Raw genomic sequence first — 19,845 nt, 5'->3', positions numbered from 1 at the left:
TTATTTTTAATAAGTCGTTACTAAAAACACTCTAAAATAAGGTAATACGATAACAGATTCTATATATCTATAAAATAAAAAAAATGAGAAATACATGTGCTGGTTGACGAAGAAAGAGAGAAACGGTTTCTTCGTCCTTCCATTATTCAGACCGACCATTTTGTTCCTCCTCTTCGTTTTTCTTTTTCTTTTTCTTTTTATTTTCTTGAGGAATATTATCCCTCCGACCCCATCTCCGATCAGGTCTCTCTCTTCTCTCTCTCTCTTTTCATTTCATGACCAGAAAATCTTAATCCATCGCTTTCTCATACATGTCAATATAAATAAATTAAAAAGTAACTAAATCCGAAGCTTTTTTTTTAACGTCATTTGAGATTCTCGTTCTTCGTAGTATCTTTTTTTTTCGTTCTCTAGACGTTGTATGGAAATACGATATATTAAAATTTATTTATTATTATTATTATAATAGGGGATTTCAGGGTTGGAGGACCGATCAACAATCTAATGGCCTCTTCTCCCCCAACCGAATCTCCGGCCCCAAACTTATCTCCGCCGCCGCCACCGCCGGAGTCCTCTCCGCCTCCGGTAACCTCCCCTCCTCCTCCTCCGCCTTCTCCGCCGCCGCCTCCGACGGAATTATCTCCTCCACCATTGTCGCCGCCTCCGACTGAATTATCTCCCCCACCATCGTCGCCGCCTCCGACGGAATTATCTCCCCCGCCATTGTCGCCGCCTCCGACGGAATTATCTCCTCCGCCTCCGGCAGCTCTTTCCCCGCCTCCGTCGGGATCTCCTCTTACGCCGCCGCCGCCGCCTCCGAGTTCAGAATCTCCTCCACCTCGGAGATCGGAATCTCATCCTCCTCCGCCGCCTCCGCCGCGATCGGGATCTCCTCCGGCGCCGCGGCAGCATGCTCCGCCGCCACCACCGGGGGCGGAGGGAGGATCGGTGGCGGTGGTGGTGGGAGTGGTGGCAGGGGTAGGAGTGGTGATCCTCGTGGTGGCGCTCTTATTACTTTGTCTCGCCAAAAGGAAGAGAAAATCCTCCTCCGCCGTCTCTAATTACCCACCTCCCTCTCCTCCCACCGGTATTCCTCTACATATATACGCCTTATCATATTTTATAAATCTATCCCAATACTTTCAACTGCTAGTTGGATTTATTATCGTTTTGTCCTCGTTGTTAAAGACCAACTTCACCGACTTTTCAACCTTCGTGTAGTTTAAACTTATTATACTTCTAACTAGTTCTTGTATTGATTTAAGTGTTCGTTACGAAAATAATTGATTTAAATGTTTGACATCGCTAAACAATCAATATTTGTTAAATTTAAAGTAAATAGTCACTTTCATACGTAAATTTTAAGTAAATAACCACTTTCATATACCAAATAACATTAGCTATTTATCTAAGATTTGCGTATGAAAGTAACTATTTACCTAAGATTTACCAAACGTTGGTTATTTAGCAATGTTAAACGTTTAAATTAACTATTTTTCTAATTTTTCTGTAATTTTAATTTAATCCTGAGCGTGCAGGTGGAGCAAATAATAATAACAACAATGTCCCTCGCCGGAATTGGGCACAACCAACGAGGGACCATGCGGTGAACATAACTCCCTCGTCGCCTACCAACACTATGATGACCACCAACCCCTCCTACGGCGGCGGGTGGTCGTCTCCCCCACTCCCTCCTCCCCCTCCCCCGCCCCTTCCCGACTTCTCCAGCAGTGTCGGGACCTCCTCGGCCTTCTCGGGGCCCGCGTCGTCTGCCCAGATGCTGTTGCCGCCGCCGCACCCCACGGTGGCTCTGGGGTTCAGCAAGAGCACGTTTGGGTACGACGAGCTGGCGGCGGCCACAGGGGGGTTCTCTCAGGCGAGCCTTCTGGGGTCAGGCGGGTTTGGGACGGTGCACAAAGGGGTCCTCCCAAACGGGAAGGAGATCGCCGTGAAGCGCCTCAGGGCCGGGGGGGGCTTCCGCGGGGACAAGGAGTTTCGGGCTGAGGTCGACATCATCAGTCGGGTCCACCATCGGCACTTGGTGTCGTTGGTCGGGTATTGCATCGCCCCCGAGGCCAAGATGTTGGTCTACGAGTTCCTTCCCAATAACACTCTTCACTTTCATCTTCATGGTACGTTGGTACTAATTTTTATCAAACAAACAAATGACTGCCCTCAATTAAAATTATTCATAAATAAAAAAAATATAGCTCAACTTATATGCATATGTCTCGCATAATATTATATATGCGTCTTGTTTGAATTAAATATTTTCATAATTATTACATAGTTAGATTAGAATTTTAATGTAAAAAGTCTAGAATGACCACATGTTTAGTATCTACGTCCTCCGTAAAATACCTATACTATTTGGGAAAAAAATTATAAATATTTATTTTGTACATAATAAAAATAATAGTCCGGTTCTGAACTTATAATTGATACAAGGCTAATGCTGAATATCAGCAGAACAACGCACCAGCGCTTATGTGGCATGTAATGGTAAGCAAATGTTGATATGCCATGTTGATTAGACGTAAGTTAAATCAATAGAGTTGTCCTTTTTTTCTTCTAATACTTTGGCTGTTCTATAGAGGGTAATTTTTCTTTGTCTAAATTTAGTATTTGTATTGAGGAACAATTTACGTAATATATCGATCCTTCACTCATCTAAATAATTCAGGTTTAATAAGTGTGCTGTGTTTATGTAAAAGTCTTCGATGTTTGAAAGGAAAAGGATATTTGTTACCTTACAATTTATGTGAAATGTCAATTTAATGTAATTAATATGTAAATTGTATAAGATGTAAAATGAATTGATAAAATAAAAATTCACATTTATTAAGCAAGTGTTTTTCATGAAAATGAAGAAAACGTCATTGACATTTAGTCTTGTCCTTTAATTATAAATTAAAAAATCTATAACAAAACATCTTAAAAAGCTTGATTTACTCGCGGAATGTCTCTTAATTTTTATGAGTTTGTTTGTGGTTTATTAAATGCAGAAAAGGGACGCAAGACAATATTAGACTGGAATAATAGGCTCAAAATTGCCATAGGATCAGCCAAAGGCCTTGCTTACTTGCATGAAGATTGTAAGAATATACAACTTCTCTTATTATATATATATATATATATATATATATACATATATATTTTGTATAGTATGTGTTAATTATCGGTTTTTTTTTTCTTCTCCTTTATAGGCCATCCTCGCATCATTCACCGTGACATTAAAACTTCAAACATTTTACTTGATTTCAACTTTGAAGCCAAGGTAATGAACATGTGTTAAGAATTAATAAAACCATGTGAGATTAAGTAATTTTTTATTTATTAATAATAAAATGTGTGTGTACATTCCAGGTAGCTGATTTTGGACTGGGAAAGCTAAATCAAGATAGTTTCAGTCATGCATCCACTCGCGTCATGGGAACTTTTGGGTACGAAAAGAAAAACCATTTAACTCCCCCCCCCCCAAAAAAAAAATTAACAATTTGAAGATTGAGTAAAATAATAAAATTTTAATCTAATTATAAAACTGGCGAATGCAGATACTTGGCTCCCGAGTATGCCTCGAGTGGAAAGCTTACAGATAAATCAGACGTGTTCTCGTTCGGTGTCGTGTTGTTAGAGTTGATCACCGGACGATCTGCCGTGGATAAAATTGGCCACCGGGTTGAGGACAGCTTAGTTGATTGGGTTCGAAAAATCCCCTTTTCACATTTAATTTTTTTATATTTAATGAAAAAAAAAAATTTAATGTATTTTCGAGTAAATGTAATTTTACTTATTTGGTCATTTTGATTTATGGGTGAATATATAGGCACGGCCTCTATGCTTGAGAGCGATGGAGGACGACAATTTTGATGTAGTGGCCGATCCACTTTTGGAGAGGAGTTACGACCACTATGACATGTCGCGTATGGTGGCTTGTGCGGCTGCGTGTATTCGACATTCTGCTAAGCGCCGACCAACAATGAGCCAGGTATCGGAAAAAAATCGTAGGAAATAAAAAATTTAGGACAAAAATTAATTAGGGCCTTTTTATTTTGTTTAAGGCGTGCCACATTTGAATAGAAAAAGGTTTAATTATATGTCTTTGTTGAATGTTTAAAAAAAAGACAATTTAGATTCTGAAAAACTACGTTCTTATCTTGTTAAAGAAAATGTCGATGCTCGTTAGGGGTGGCAATTCGGGTTACGTGTCGTGTTCGTGCGGTGTTTTATTCGTTTTCATGTATTTTTTGACAGACCCAGACACGACCCATTTATTAATCGTGTCTAGGAGCAAAACTCAAACGCGACCCACTATTTTTTTGTCAAACCCAGACCCAACCCACTAAGACCCATTTATTAATCGTGTCTCAATGGACCATGTAACCCACGAACCCACTTAGACCCACAGACCCATTTAGACCACTAAACCTATTTGAACACGCGAATCGGTTTAGGCCCTTAGACATGTTTACTTCAAAATATTGAAATTCTCTAAATCAAATTAAATAACAAATTAGTTAGAATAAGTAATTAATAAAAATACTCCATATAATCAACTAAGCCACCAACATAATATTTTTACTACAAAAGAGAAGTTCAAACACAATCCATTGGGTCATTATGGGTCTTTATCGTGTTTACTCATTAACAACCCATTTAATATTCGTGTCTAATTGGGTCCCAATGGGTTGTCGTGTTCGTGTCGTGTTCACCCGTTATTTAATCGTGTTCGACACGGATGGACCCAGATCCATTTTAGGTCGATCCAAACCCATTTACGCCGTGTCGTAACCGTGTCGTGTCTTGTGTACGGCCCCAAATTACCACCCCTAATGCTCGTTCAATTTTATGGAAATATTTGTCTGCCGACGAGTGCGGTCGAAAATTTTATAACACTGATTTTCATTTTTCGTCAAAAAATTCGTTACTACAAAAGAACAATCCGGTTAAAATTTGTGTTCCACCGAAATTGCTGCGATTTTTTTTCATCGAGAAGTTACGCTAAGAAAATCCTTACCCATGTCTTTTTTGTGAAAGATTGTGCGAGCATTGGAAGGTGATATGTCCCTAAAAGACTTGGATTCTCACGAGGCAGAGGCTTTGGCGAAACTTGCACTAAACCCTTATTATACGTCGGTGAATTCCGACAACTACGAGTCCGAGTCTTACATGTCGAAGATGCGTAAACTAAAGCCGAAGATGAATACCACCGAAGAGTACGGAAGCAGCGAATACGGGGCCACGAGCGAGTACGGCCTCGACCCTTCTTCTTCGAGTAGCGATGACTCGTCCCCCGAGGCCGCCCGAAAGGGGTCCACTAGTAGACATAGTGGCCCGGCTTGAAAAAAAAAATTAAATTAAGAAAATAAAAAGGTGACACAAAATATATACATCTAGTCTTTAGGCTTTTTTTTGGTGGCATAGTATTCAGCCATGTTCTTGTGAGCAATGTTGGTTATGTATTGAGTTTTGTGGTGGGAAAGTTAGCAAATTATGTTGATGACCTCTCTTGTGTTGTGGTAAATTATTATTCTTTATTATTTAATGGAGTGATACATGTTTTTGTAGCTGAAATCTTGATCACGTCACTAATTCGAAAATTTGGGTAAACAGTGATATGCATATGATACAGTGATCATGTGTCCACAAAATATGGTCATTAATTTCCAACATGAAGATTATGGAAATTATAACTTGTATTTTTTTTTTTATAATCAAAGATTTTATAAAATAGAAAGAATGGCAGTGTTAATATAAAGATCTATTTGATCATAAGTCATTGGACATTGATATAACACTTTTTCGCGTTCATGGGGCTTTAAACATTGAATCTGGTAAGGAGATATTCCCATTGGGAAATGGCTATAAGTACTAACACTTTTCATAATTGACCAAAATATGGAAATTCATGTTTTGGACAAGAATAGTAGTTGGTCAGCTGAGGTAGTACAATTTTGCCCTTTTGTAAACATACTCACACCACACACACGTGAAAACTAATAAATTAATAATAATAATAATAAAAACAAATTCTCCCCCGTCTCTCTCTACATTCCCGCTCTCTCTCCCTCCTAATTTTCTGGAGAAATCGATGCTATAACCACCGCCCGAGTTTCTGCAAGTCCGGCCAAAACCCGCTCCGTCGCGAGCCGTCCTCTGCCTCCGACGCACGACTCCGAGCTCAGCCCAGTCCGAGCCAATCTTCGCGTGAGCTCCGACCGGAAAGAGGAGAATCGCCATCTCCGAGCCTCTCTTTTCTTCGCCGCGTGACTCGACTGAGACAAAGGAGACGCGAGCTCCACCGACTCCAGACTAAAGAAAAGCCATCAGAGAAGCTTTTGACGAAGCTCCGACGAGCCAGAGGAGACCGCCGAACCGAGAGATCGACCGAGAAAGGATTGGAGGAACTCTGAAATGGTTTTTTTTTGTATTGTTGGAGCTGACATACAAGTCTACAATTTCATTTATTGTAGACTTCTATGTCTACAATAAATGAAGTTGTAAACTTGTATCTCTACAATTTCAGACGTTGTAAACTTGTATGTCAGCTCCGACAATAAAAAAAAACCATTTTTAACCCAAATACACGAACGAACCCATAAATATGAAACACAGAAACATGAATGAAACCCATAAACATGTAACCCAGAAATAAACACGAACGAAACACGAAACCCGTACGTCAACAACGAAACTCATACCAAAAAACAAACATAACGAAACCCACCCAGAAATTCTCAGATTTCGTTCGCCAACATTAAGTCTACAACTTCATTTATTGTAGACATAGAAGTCTACCATAAATGAAATTGTAGACTTGTATGTCTACAATAAATGAAATTGTAGACTTGTATGTCAGCTCCGACAATAAAAAAAAAACCATTTTTTACCCAAACACACGAACGAACCCATAAATATGAAACCCAAAAACACGAATGAAACCCAGAAATAAACACGAACGAATCACGAAACCCGTACGTCAACAACGAAACTCATACCAAAAAACAAACACAAACGAAACCCACCCAGAAATTCCCAGATTTCGTTCGCCGACATGAAGAGATAAAGTTTACCTCTTCGGCGACGACGACAACGGACAAACCACTGGCGACGACAAACAGAAAAAGGCAAGCTTTTTTTTTTTTTTTTTTTTTACCTTAAATGAACGAGAGAAGAAAAAAGAGAAGAAAAAAAGAGCTCTGAAACAATGAACAAGGAGAGAGAGAGCTGAGAGCAAGTTTGATGGAAATGAACAAAATAAAAAACCAAAGGGCACTTAAGACTTTTCTCATATGGTTAGGTAGTATTTTTGTCCAAAAACAATGACCACAACATTTTGGTCAAAAGTATAAAAAAGACTACTATCTACGGCCATTTCCCATTCACATTCACAATGCACATAATCCATAACATAGTTAATAAGAGGCACTGCCTCTTCAACTTTCAACCTGGTTCCGCCACGTGGTGCCGCCAAGCGACGACACGTGGCGGATTTTTTTTTTTTTTGCCTTTTGTCTTTTGCCTTCCGATTTTTTTTTTGGCGGCTAACTTTATATTTTTTTTTTTCTGCCTTTTGCTTTCCGTTTTGTTTTTTTTTACCTTCCAATTTTGTTTTTTTTCCCTTCCAATTTTAATTTTTTTTCCCTTCCAAACATCAATATATTTTGTATAATTTTTTTACGTATATTATAATAATAATAATTACTAATACTATATTAATTACATATATTATCATTTATTTTTTTTCCGACCTTTAATTTTTTTTCCCTCTCTCATCAATATATTTTGTATATATGTTTATTTCAACTTGAATCCTGGTGCCGTCAGACGGCGACACGTGGAGGCCATTTTGTTTTTCCTTCCGATTTTGATTTTTTTTTTGTCTTCCGATTTTCATTTTTTTTTTTGGCCTTCCAATTTTGATTTTTTTCCCTTCCAAACATCAATATATTTTGTATAATTTTTTTTTATGTATATTATAATCATAATTACTAATATTATATTATATTTTATCAATTACATACATTATCCTTTATTTTTTTTTCCCGAGCTTTAATTTTTTTTTTCCGATCTTTAATTTTTTTTTCCTCCCTCATCAATATATTTTGTATATATTTTTATTTCAACTTGAATCCTAGTGCCGCCAGGCGGCGACACGTGGAGGCCATTTTGTTTTTCCTTCCGATTTTGATTTTTTTTTTTGCCTTCCGATTTTCATTTTTTTTGGCCTTCCAATTTTGATTTTTTTTCCCTTCGAAACATCAATATATTTTGTATAATTTTTTTTTTATGTATATTATAATAATAATTACTAATACTATATTATCAATTACATACATTATCCTTTATTTTTTTTTCCCGAGTTTTAATTTTTTTTCCCTCTCTCATCAAATATATTTTTTTATATCTTTTTATGTATATTATTTTCTTTTTTCTCCCTCTTTCATCAATATATTTTGTATAATTTTGTTTTTTTTTTTTCCATCCAATTTTGATTTTTTTTCCCTTCCAAACATCAATATATTTTGTATAATTTTTTTTTTTGTATATTATAATAATAATTACTAATACTATATTAATTACATATATTATCATTTATTTATTTTCCGACCTTTAATTTTTTTCCCTCTCTCATCAATATATTTTGTATATATTTTTATTTCAATTTGAATCCTGGTGCCGTTAGGCGGCGACTACGTTGATGCCATTTTGTTTTTCCTTCCGATTTTGATTTTTTTTTTGCCTTCCGATTTTCATTTGTTTTTTGCCTTCCAATTTTGATTTTTTTTTTCCCTTCCGAACATCAATATATTTTGTATAATTTTTTTATGTATATTATAATCATAATTACTAATACTATATTATACTTTATCAATTACATACATTATCATTTTTTTTTCCCGAGCTTTAGTTTTTTTCCCCTCTCTCATCAATATATTTTGTATATCTTTTTATTTATATTACTTTCTTTTTTCTCCCTCTTTCATCAATATATTTTGTATAATTTTTTAATGTATATTATACATACATTAAGGAATACATCACGATTCACGTCTCAAGATTAACATGCAAGAAAGTCCACGTCAACTAGATCGCTAGTCATATTCATGAACGTTATATCCTATTTTCTATTGTTTAGTATGTAGAAATGTCAAATAAGATTTTCATTAAAAAAAAAATTGCACCATAATTAAATGGTACCATATAAATTTATCATAATATTCTTTTTTCATTTATAGGATTACATGGGGGAAAAAAAAAGAATATGCATGCGTGGATCAATTACTCTACTGATCTCTACTATTTGGTTAATCTTCATTTTCTTCAAAATTTATTATATATGTTTTAAGGACTCGAGCAGGAGCGGCTTAACATACCTCAAAGACTAAAGAAAAAGTGCAAAAAAAGGCATTTTCTTAACACGTAAAAAGAGAATTGGTAACTTCGCGAATTTTTTCGAGAATTTTTTTTTTATTGAATAATTTTTTTCCTTTTTTCCCTTAATTCTTCAAGAATTACACATAATTATTCTTTGATTATATTGACAAATAATAAAGCTATATTGATAATGGACAATAATTAAAAAAAACATATATACACACACAAAAATTAAAATCTAGATAGCAAGGAGTACACATAAAAGAAAGGAAGAAAAAAAATTATTAAATGAAAACCCAAAATTTAAATATGAAAAAATGAATATAAGCACTCTCTCTCTCTCTCTCTCTCTCTCTCTCTCTCTCTCTCTCTCTCTCTCCCTATTTTCTTAATAAAACACTATATTCAAACATTGTTTTCAAACACTGGTACAAAATAAAAGATGAACGATTGCTCTTTATTTTTTAAACATTAGTCATGTGTTAGTTATGTAAGTATGAAAAGTATGAGTCTGATTTCAAACAATTGTATATGAGCTTATACAAAGTCTTATTAAAATTGAGTAGTGTATATGGGCTTATACAAGAAGCTTTGATGGCAATTGATTATGTGTGGTAATAAGTGGGTTCCGAATTCCTATTTTTAGAAGATTGTTTTAATATTTTTTTTTCTCTGCTGCATTTATAAAGTATAGCTTGTACGGAGTAAACATTTCAAAGTGCACACTTTCTTTAGAAAGTGGACTTAAAAGCTTTTGCTTTAGTTTCTTTCTTGCAGGTGGGCCCGGCCTGGACTCGAGGAAACATATCTATTTTTTTGGCATTATAGACTTATACACTAATCACTAATGTTTAGCATTTCTAAGTAAATACCTTAACTTACATATTTTATTTTTATAGCTTTTTAGTATTCCGTTAAGTAGAGAATGTAGATATATGGATGAGCAAATCTACGTTTTTTATTTATAGATTGAAATACCAATTTTATTATACGAAATCACATATTTTGTTGAGAAAATAATGTATCAGTCAATAACTACTATTAATAATAAGCTAAAAGACCAAATAAAACCCAAAATCCAATATTAAAGATGATATTGGCAATCGATACCTTATCTCAAATTGATAGCTTGCTTACAGTCATTTGAGCACGCACACTCACAGAGTATTAATCAATCCTATCCACATACCTACAAATCTTTCCAAAAACCCACACCCCGCCCACACATATATTTAGTAATTAATAGACAGTTTCTAGTGACACCAAGAAATAAATATCACGTGAAAGTTAGATATCGTTATCAGATAAACGACGACAAATACTTATTTCAAACTTTAAGACGAAAAAAAAAAGAAAACAAAAAAGAAAAGAGTTGCTCTACAAAGTTGCTAAATAATATCTTTTAGAAAACTTCAAAGATTCATTTATTATAATATCCGTCTTCAATCAAATCTATATGTGGGCATGGTAGCGTAATATTTATAGAAGAACCAAAGTAATTCAGAAGATATACATACCACCTCGAAGTTACGGAGTACAAATATTAGAGTTTCGATAGAAATGAAGAATATTCAAGTGGAAGTAACCTCGGAAGAGATCATCAAACCGTCGTCGGAAACACCTGACCATCTTCGCCGCTACACACTCTCTTATCTCGACCAAATATCTCCCAACATGTACAGTCCTCTAATCTTTTTCTACGAGTTGAAAAACGACCGAGCCGACGAGCCTGGGATCAGCGAGATATCGAACCGAATAAAGAAGGCTCTCTCTGACGCCCTAGCCTTGTATTACCCGCTCGCCGGCCGTGTCAGAAAAGACCGGTTCGTCGACTGCAATGACGAGGGAATCTCCTTCTCCGAGGCCCGAGTCGTGAGCCCTCACAAGCTCTCCGAGGTAATAAAAAACCCTAACCCTAGCGAGCTCTCGAAGTTCCTTCCGTTCGAAGTCAACGAGATGAACGAGTTCGCCGCCGGAATCCGACTCAACATGTTCTCCGGCGGAGGCGTGGCGGTCGGAATCTGCGTCTGCCATCAGCTCGGCGATGGTCTCTCTCTCATCAGCTTCATCAAGTCCTTGGCCGCCTTATCCCGGGGCGGCTCAACCGCCATCGAGAAGCCAGTTTTCGCGTTGGCGGAGCTCTTCCCTCCTCGGGACGAGCTGGTTCTGGACCCCACCTTATCGATCACGACCCAGGTCACGTTGCAGATGTTCTCATTCGACGCTCCGGCGATCGAGGCGAATAGGGGAAAGTACGGAAGCTGGGTCTCCCTGGTCGAGGCATTGTCGGTTTTCATACTCTCTCGCCTTCTCTCGGCGAGCGAGGACGGGGCCGAGGAAGAGAGAGAGCGGGTAGTCATGTTGGCCCACCCGGTGAATATCCGACAGAAGCTCAACCTGCCGCTCCCGATGAGCTCCTTCAGAAACATCCACCGCGATGCGTTCACGATCATCCGCTCGCGGCAGCGTCGTCGCCGATGGCGGAGAAGTCACGAAGAGGATAAGGGAGGAGATAAGGAAAGTGGACAAGGAGTTTCTCGAGAAGATGAGGGAATCCGGGGAGGACCCGAATCTGAAGCGTGTGGTGGAAGAAATGAGGAGGGTAGAGATGGAAGGCGGCGAGTTTCTCGAGTATAGCTTCAACAGTCTCTGCAGATTTCCTCTTTACGACGCCGACTTTGGGTGGGGCGAGCCTGCGTGGGTCAGCGCGGCAGCGTTGAATTACGACAACGAAATTAGCTTTTTTGACTCCAAACGCGGCGGTGGAATTGAGGCCTACGTGAGCTTGAAACCCGAGATTATGGCAAGGCTCGAAGCTGACGTGGAGTTTCTTAAATATGCAAATTTTTATCACGAGACCAAGGGTTTTATTTGAAAATTTGAAAAACATGCAACTTACGCATGGTTTTTTCCTTCTATCTCGTATTTCATGATTAATGCTGTTTTATTATAAGTTTGTTGCGTGAGTTCTTCTTTATTTCGTTGATGATTTGTCGTTATTTTGATCTCTTTGACTTCTTTTCTTATAACTTCTTAGTTCTTTATCAGATTATTTCAAACGTGTAATGATTTGTTAATGTTTTTGTAATATCTAATACGAGTTATTTTATCCAAGACTATGATAACAAATGTTATTAAAAATATTTTTTTTAATGATATTTTGTGATTAATTAGTTAAATGATTAAGTACAAACCAATTCTCATTTCTTTCGGCAGGAAGCGTCGCATTCAACACTCGGGCCCGAGCCCGCCAAGTCCAAGAGAACGACGTCATCCGAGAGGAAGCTCTCCCCGCATCCGTACAAGGCGATCAAGACGCACAAATGGAGCAAATGAGACGAGTATCCTTCCGTCTCTCCTGCGTTGTCGCGAGACTCGCAAGACAAGGCATTCTCATTGAGACGGCTCGACGAGCAAGTTGCACCGGAGTACATCCCGTTAGGACCAGAGACTGAAGACTCGGAGCAAAATATCGATGACAACCCCGAAGGCGAAGCACCCGAACCCCTTCATGAGAAAAACGATGACGTCCCCGATCCGATCACTTTTCTTTGTATATTTAAGGTGCATGGAGAGAGAGAGAGGGGTGAAGCTACAAACTTGATATATTTGAAAACTAAAAGTTGAAATGCAGTATTCTACTTAAACTCATATTGTTATGCTTTTATAATAATTAATAAAGGACTCTTGTTAAATAATGAAAAAACACCTGAAATACTCAAATACAACGTGAAAGTCATACTCACATATTAAATAAGAAAATAAACAAAACCCATTTACAATTATGATACATATCGGAGTATTCGATGAGTTATCGCGCGATATATCGCTTACTGCCAAATATCGATAACGAAACGAACAAAACCATGAGATATCCATAAAACCGAGATTAACCGCGTCGGTATCGGTAGAGAATTTCGTGATGCAAAAAATCAACCCAATCTATTTAAAAATTTCATAAAAATCGAGTTTTATTGTGAAAAAAATCGGAGTTTACCCCAATTTTAAATAAAAATAAAAGTTATGAAAACTAATTTTATATTCATTCATTATAGAAAATTTACCCTTTTTCTCGGAAAACTCAATGAGTATCTCAAATCTTACATCATACATCACCCAAAAAAAATGAAAAGAAAAATAGAAAACTCTGTATCCAATCCTTTATTCATAGCTACTAGCACTAATTCATTTATATCCACATCTCTGGTTACTTCAAGGTGATCCGCCACTGAAATCACCTGATCCTCTATTTAATTTCACCTACTTAATGACCATATTAAGTAGCTCGTGTGAACGTAGGGTATCGCCCCTAAATCAAACATTTCAATTCAAGGAATAGAGAAAAGACAATCATGTACTTGAAAAAAAAAAAAAAGAAAAAAAAAGAGAAGAAACGATGGAATGAGGATTACAAAATAAAACGATGGTTTTTCTTACAAAGAGAAGAAACATACGCTGGACATATTGCTTTAAATAGACACAAAAATAACTAATTCCCGGTACGATAGTTAAATATAATTGTCGTACATTCCCGTTGCAGCTAGAACTAGACACACGGCGACAAGAACTTTGATTGACAGTTTTCAGAAACTGTTGTTCGAATTCATACTTTGTACAGCAGTATATCCTTGAGGTGCTTGAAACTCATGCGCGCGATTCTCCACGACATTCACACATGCCACAAGGTTTGTTAGACGCCATTTTCTGAGTCTGATTCTCAAGGTATATGATCAACAAACTTCAACGATGGGTATGAACGACTCCCATAGAGTTGGTTTGATATTTTTATTGCTTGTAAGAGTCTAAATGTCTCGTGGCTCTAGTACTATTAAAGAAGCTACCCACAATCTTGTTAAAGTTGGTTAGCTAGTTGATTCCAACAACGTTTGGTGACCCGAGATTTCTAATTCTATCTGTTTGAGGCCGAAACTATTAATTAGTGAAAATTAAAGCATTGACACTCTTTCTTCTACGGAGAATATCTTATTGAAATTGCTCAAACAAATTTTGACGAAGCTATTTCCTATAAAAATAAATATAAATAAAGATCAATAAGCGAAATTTCATTAAAAATTGAACAAGTAAATAAATGCATAGGTAATTATTTCTAAATTAGAATATTTAAAGGATGAGCATATTTTTGGATAAATTCTATACGATACTTATAATATAATTAAAAAACATTCCAAAATCCAAACAGGTAATAGATATCATTGAATGAATGGGCATATTATGATATATAAGCTATGGCATCAACCAACTAAAAGAGTTCAATAAAGCATCTACTACGTTGCCATATTGACATGTCACAAAATTTATCAACTAGCATTTTTGAAAAAATATATTTTTTTCTCAAATACTAATTGACTTGAAGAATTAGTCTAATTGACTTGAAGAATTAGTACTTATTTCTCGTAACAACCCAAGAAAAAGGGAATTGCATTTACAGCTATGCCTTGTATCGTTTCATAATTTCATTGTACCAAGAGATGCTTTGAACAAGTTGGTAGTTCACTTCTTTTTTTTTTTCGTTTTGTACTATTTATGAGAACTTTTTGGATATTTGAAGAGTCCATGATTAATATTAATGTCGATATTTGGGGAGTGCGTATAAAATCTAATCTAAAATTGGACATAATAAAAAATTACACATTCGTAATAAATATATTTGACTAATTGAAGATTTTAATATTAATGGTGGAATTTGATGAGAGATTAGAGTTTGGGTGTGGATATGAATTCTTGCTGGATATAAAATAGAAGGGTAATTAAGACATTGTATAGATGAAAAATATGTAAAAAAAAAAGACACGAATGTAATTTAGACTCATTTGTGATACAAATGAAATAATGTGTTGTTGTTGTGACTTCACCGGCAAATTCCACCCGTACAAAGCCTTTAAATTTTAAAGTGTGCAACAACAAAAACTAATATTATATGTTTTCCTCTCCAAATTTCTGCGGCAAAGAAACTTCCATCCCATGCTAACAATATGTGCTTTCTTGTCAAAGTGTACTATATATTTTCCTGAACAAGATTCCAATGGCTATCTTAGCTGGCTTCTTACATTTATCTCTCTCTCTCTCTCTGAGAAAAAAAGACGTATCGAGTTTCAGAAAAGGGAATAAGATAAAATCACTACTATAAACTTCCATTATTTGACTGGTGTGTTTTTAAGCGATTGGCTTTTGGCTTCTTAGGTATCACATGTTGTTTTCTTGGTCAAGGCTAAGCTAAATATCTGTTGTGTGATATAAATACGGTCGGCGTTGCAATTCAATGGTTCGATTTCAAGTCTATTTGGACCTTATGGAATCTTACTATTTCTTTGTATATGTGATTACGTAGAAAATGCTGTGAAACATCATAGGATTCAAAATGCTCCGAGAAAAATACATTTGTTTTTATAGAACATGAGTAAAATAAAAAATTAAAATAAAATTAACCATATGACCTCAAGAAAGTTTTAATTTTTTTAGCATAGTGCCTTGTCTTTTTTAAGCAATAAAGATGTGAGTCCAGATTAAACCTGGCCTAACGGTAGCGGGACGGGACGGAATCCCCGCTACCGTTAGGCATAGTAACGGGAGCGGGACTCCCGTTACTGTTGACGGACGGGACTCCCGTACCGTTAAGTTGGCGAACGGTAACGGGAGTCCCGTTAGTCCCGTTTTTTTTTTTTTTTTTTTTTTTTTAAATTCTCGGCCGTTGGATCTTTGATCCAACGGCCCAAAAAAAAAAGAGTCGTTGAATTTTTTACCGTTTGTTTTTATAGCCGTTGGACATTTCGGCCGAAATTTTAATTTTTTTTTTTTACCCATTTATTTCTAAAATCTATAAATACCCCCCCTAATTCATTCATTTTCTTCACACCTTTCATTCACTCTCTCTCAAACTCTCTCAAACTCAATCTCAAATACTCTCAATCTCTCTCGATTTTAATCTCAAATTCTCTCTAACGCTTTTAATTTTTCATGGCATCCTCATCCCACAACCGAGGAGGTCGAAGGGGAAGAGCTTCCCGAGGTCAACAAATGCACCGTTTTGAAGAAAATTGGTTGCACTTATCTCAAAACGCCCCCGACCCAAACACCCAATACTCTTTCGATCCAAATTATGTTGCTCCTACTTTCAACCATTCGGAATTCACCGAAATTCCAAACACCCAAGTGCCATACTACCCTCAAATGGATCCCGAGCAAGCCTATCAAGCTCAAATTCCGCCATCCCAAGTGGCTTTTCAAGAATTTCAACAATTCGAGCAACATTATCGTGAATCCCAAAATCCAAATGAAGAAGAAGATGACGATGAAACCCAAAATCCAAATGAAGAAGAGGAGGAGGAGGAGGAAGAAGAAGAAGACATACCACCACCACCACCACCTCAACCTCGAACTCAAGTTCCACGACCTCGACAACGTGAACAACAAGAGGAGACCCGACAACGACGACAACGACGAGAACGACAAGAACAACAACAACAACAACATGAACGTGCTCAACAACAACAACCACCTCAACAACAACAACCACCACGACGTCGTGCTAGGTCCGTTGTGTGGACCTTCTATGAAGAGGTGATTGCGAACGGCGAAAAAGCCGGAAAATGTCACAGTTGTGGCAAAATCTTCAGCGCTCACAACACAAGAGTCGGGACGTCGCTATTGTGGAGTCATCACAGGCACTGCCAGGGGACTCAATCTGGAGCCTCGTCAACCCAGGTAAGTAACATCAATCCTGTAAGCTTTAGACGTGATTTAGTAGAATATTTTGTATCCACCGATCAATCTTTTAGTCATATCGAATCTCAAGGCTTCGTTAGATTCATGAGTACAATAATTCCAAACGTTCAAATTATGTCTAGGAAAGCCTTGAGATCCGATATCCTAAAATGGTTTTTAGGAGAAAAGGAACAAATGAAAGACACAATATCATCTGGTAGATATAGCGTTGCCTTAACCTCGGATATATGGACTGGTCAATCTAAGATGGATTTCATGAGCGTTGTAGTGCACAATATAGACGACGATTGGAACCTAAACAAACGTATCATTGCCTTTAGGAGGATAGAAGGTTCTCACACTGGTGAAAACATCTTAGACATCATAGTTAGTGTTATAGGTGAGTGGGGTTTGAGCAATAGGATTATATCTGTAACCTTAGATAATGCCACAAGCAACAACGCCATGATTAGGGAGTTAAAGGAGAAACTTAACGTTGACGATACCCTTTTGCATCAACGTTGTGCTACCCATATCATAAACCTCATAGTTCAAGCCGGAGCCGCTAGTTATGACCCTTCGATCAACAAGATTAGGAATTACATTAGTTGGATAAATAGTTCAACCTCTAGAGTAGATGAGCTTAAGAGACACCTTAGACTAAACGGTCTCCAAGAACGCACCTTTCACCTAGATAACAAAATTAGGTGGAATTCTACCTTTCTCATGTTGACCAACTTCTTATCCTAGCATTACGTCAATGTTATTGTTTCTTACATTAACAGCGAACATGGCGAAAACGCTATATCCGAATATGATATTAGGATGGCTGAATCATTTGTTTCTTTTCTCGACATTTTTTACAAAGAAACTTGTTATCTCTCTGCTGTTTACACTCCTACTTCTTTTCTCGGTCTTCATACTATGACCGCAATTGCTGTGCATCTTGATAAATATAAAAACGAAATTTTTTTTCAAGATTCTATTCAAGCAATGACAGCCAAGTTTTTAAAATATTGGGGGGGCTGGAAATGTTCCATTATTATACGGTTTTGGAGCCATTCTAGACGTCCGATGTAAAATTGGTGGTTTAAAAAAATTTCTGAAGTACATTAGAAACCATTTCGTGGACCAAGATTACGTTGCACTTGATCTCCCGAGGATCGTGGAAGCTTTTTTTTATCTTTTCAAGGTATACGAGGCGAAACTCCTACCGCAATACCGAGCACAAACATCTCAATCACAGACGCAGTATCCGAGAAGACACCAATACACGAATGTCTTCATCAACACGCCCGCGTACAGCCCATCGCCTCAACAACAAGAAGCTGGGACAAGTCAGACGAGGTCGAGCGCAACCGACGCACGGTCCCATCCGGAGATCCAAGAGTACGATCGGAACGATTGGGTCAGGTCGGATGACGAAGCCATCGACCTCTTGGTTTGGTGGAGACAGAATGCGAGGAGGTTCTCGGTCTTGTCATCTATGGCACAAGACATCCTCACCATCACTGTTTCAACCGTGTCATCTGAGGCGGCTTTTAGTAGCATGGGCCGCATCATCGACGATAGAAGATGTAGCTTGAAACCGGAGATGGTCGAAGCATTGACGTGCGGTAAGGATTGGATTCAACATAGAAATCGAGCACAAGAAACATTCATGTGCTTCGATATTCTTGATGATTTTGAAGTTGATTTCGCAAATGTAAACATAAATGGTTAGACTAACTTGTATAACTAAGGGATATCTCGGCCCTTGTCCGGGATAAATTTTCAAATAATTAACGAGGAAAGGGGTGCTCTTTTTCCTCGCCGTCGCACCTTTTTAGGGGTCGGTGAGGTTTTTTAGGAGGCCCATTTTTAATTTCACATTTTTTTATATTATTTTTTCTACCCATTTACTTCAAAATCTTTTCAATTAAGTCCTTGTATATAATTATTTAACTTCATTTAAATCTTCATTTCTACCCACTTAATTTAAATTCCTTTCAATTACATCCTTCTATTTAATTATTTAAATTCTTTTAAAACGTTATTTTTTTGTTTTTTTTTTACACCTAACGGGGTCCCGATTTCCCGTTAGGCGGAATCCCGCTCCCGTCCCATTACATAACGGGACGGGACTCCCGTTTGATCAAATAACGGGAGGGGATCACTGGCGGTAGCGGGAGACGCGGGAGATCCCGCTAGGCCAGGTTTAGTCCAGATATTGTTGGTTCTTCATACATACTTGTTTCATCATATATTCCCAACATATATGGGAAATGCTTTGATAGATTAGGTATGTATGGACCAAGGTTTGAAATATCGATACCGATACTCATACCGAGGTTCTGATTTTACGGATATATCAAGTATCGACGGATATTCTATAACAATTTTAATACTGATTACCGATTATATCGGTGATATATCGGTGACATATCGATGATATATCGATTATCGACGGAAATATCGACAAAAATCTTATAATAAAATATAAAAAAATATGTACCACTATTTGTATTTTAAAATTTCTAATAAAACAATCAAATTTAAAATATACCTATAACTTTTTTTCTTATAGATATACGTTATTAATATTTACATTACTTTCTCTATATTAAAAAATGTAATAAAATAATTTTTTTTTTCAAAGAAATTGTAATATTTTTCTACTACATTACAAATATTCTTTAAAATAATAAAAAGGAATAGTATTATATATTTAATTATTTAGTCTATTAGTATAGATATTATATATAT

General features: G+C 37.0%; 2 protein-coding genes across 2 annotated transcripts; both read left to right on the top strand.

Moving 5' to 3' along the window:
- The first annotated feature begins 504 nt into the window (after positions 1 to 504).
- Positions 505 to 5,343, top strand: LOC149387611 (proline-rich receptor-like protein kinase PERK15). Its single transcript, XM_089622198.1, has 8 exons — positions 505 to 1,087; positions 1,539 to 2,132; positions 3,006 to 3,095; positions 3,207 to 3,277; positions 3,367 to 3,443; positions 3,555 to 3,702; positions 3,827 to 3,988; positions 5,038 to 5,343. Exons 1-8 carry the CDS (start codon positions 505 to 507, stop codon positions 5,341 to 5,343), a joined length of 2,031 nt encoding a protein of 676 aa, XP_089478324.1.
- A 5,595-nt stretch (positions 5,344 to 10,938) lies between these two features.
- LOC149387610 (limonoid 21-O-acetyltransferse-like) lies at positions 10,939 to 12,253 on the top strand. Its single transcript, XM_089622197.1, has 2 exons — positions 10,939 to 11,738; positions 11,845 to 12,253. Exons 1-2 carry the CDS (start codon positions 10,939 to 10,941, stop codon positions 12,251 to 12,253), a joined length of 1,209 nt encoding a protein of 402 aa, XP_089478323.1.
- Positions 12,254 to 19,845: the final 7,592 nt, after the last annotated feature.

This window comes from Urtica dioica, chromosome 8 (genome assembly GCF_054948205.1).
Source record: "Urtica dioica subsp. dioica isolate 48M chromosome 8, U.dioica_male_clone48M_v1_H2, whole genome shotgun sequence".
Taxonomy (NCBI): Eukaryota; Viridiplantae; Streptophyta; class Magnoliopsida; order Rosales; family Urticaceae; genus Urtica; species Urtica dioica.
Note: the sequence above shows the minus strand (reverse complement) of the source record. Positions and strands in the feature narration are given on the sequence as shown.

Excerpts from the sequence above, each read along its gene's own strand:
- LOC149387611 (XM_089622198.1), top strand. The coding sequence starts at position 505 with ATGGCCTCTTCTCCCCCAACCGAATCTCCGGCCCCAAACTTATCTCCG. Across the intron at positions 3,096-3,206 it reads TGCTTACTTGCATGAAGATT|GCCATCCTCGCATCATTCAC; the intron begins GTAAGAATATAC and ends TCTCCTTTATAG. Across the intron at positions 3,989-5,037 it reads GCCGACCAACAATGAGCCAG|ATTGTGCGAGCATTGGAAGG; the intron begins GTATCGGAAAAA and ends TTTTTGTGAAAG.
- LOC149387610 (XM_089622197.1), top strand. The coding sequence starts at position 10,939 with ATGAAGAATATTCAAGTGGAAGTAACCTCGGAAGAGATCATCAAACCG. Across the intron at positions 11,739-11,844 it reads GAGAGAGAGCGGGTAGTCAT|CGTCGTCGCCGATGGCGGAG; the intron begins GTTGGCCCACCC and ends CGCTCGCGGCAG.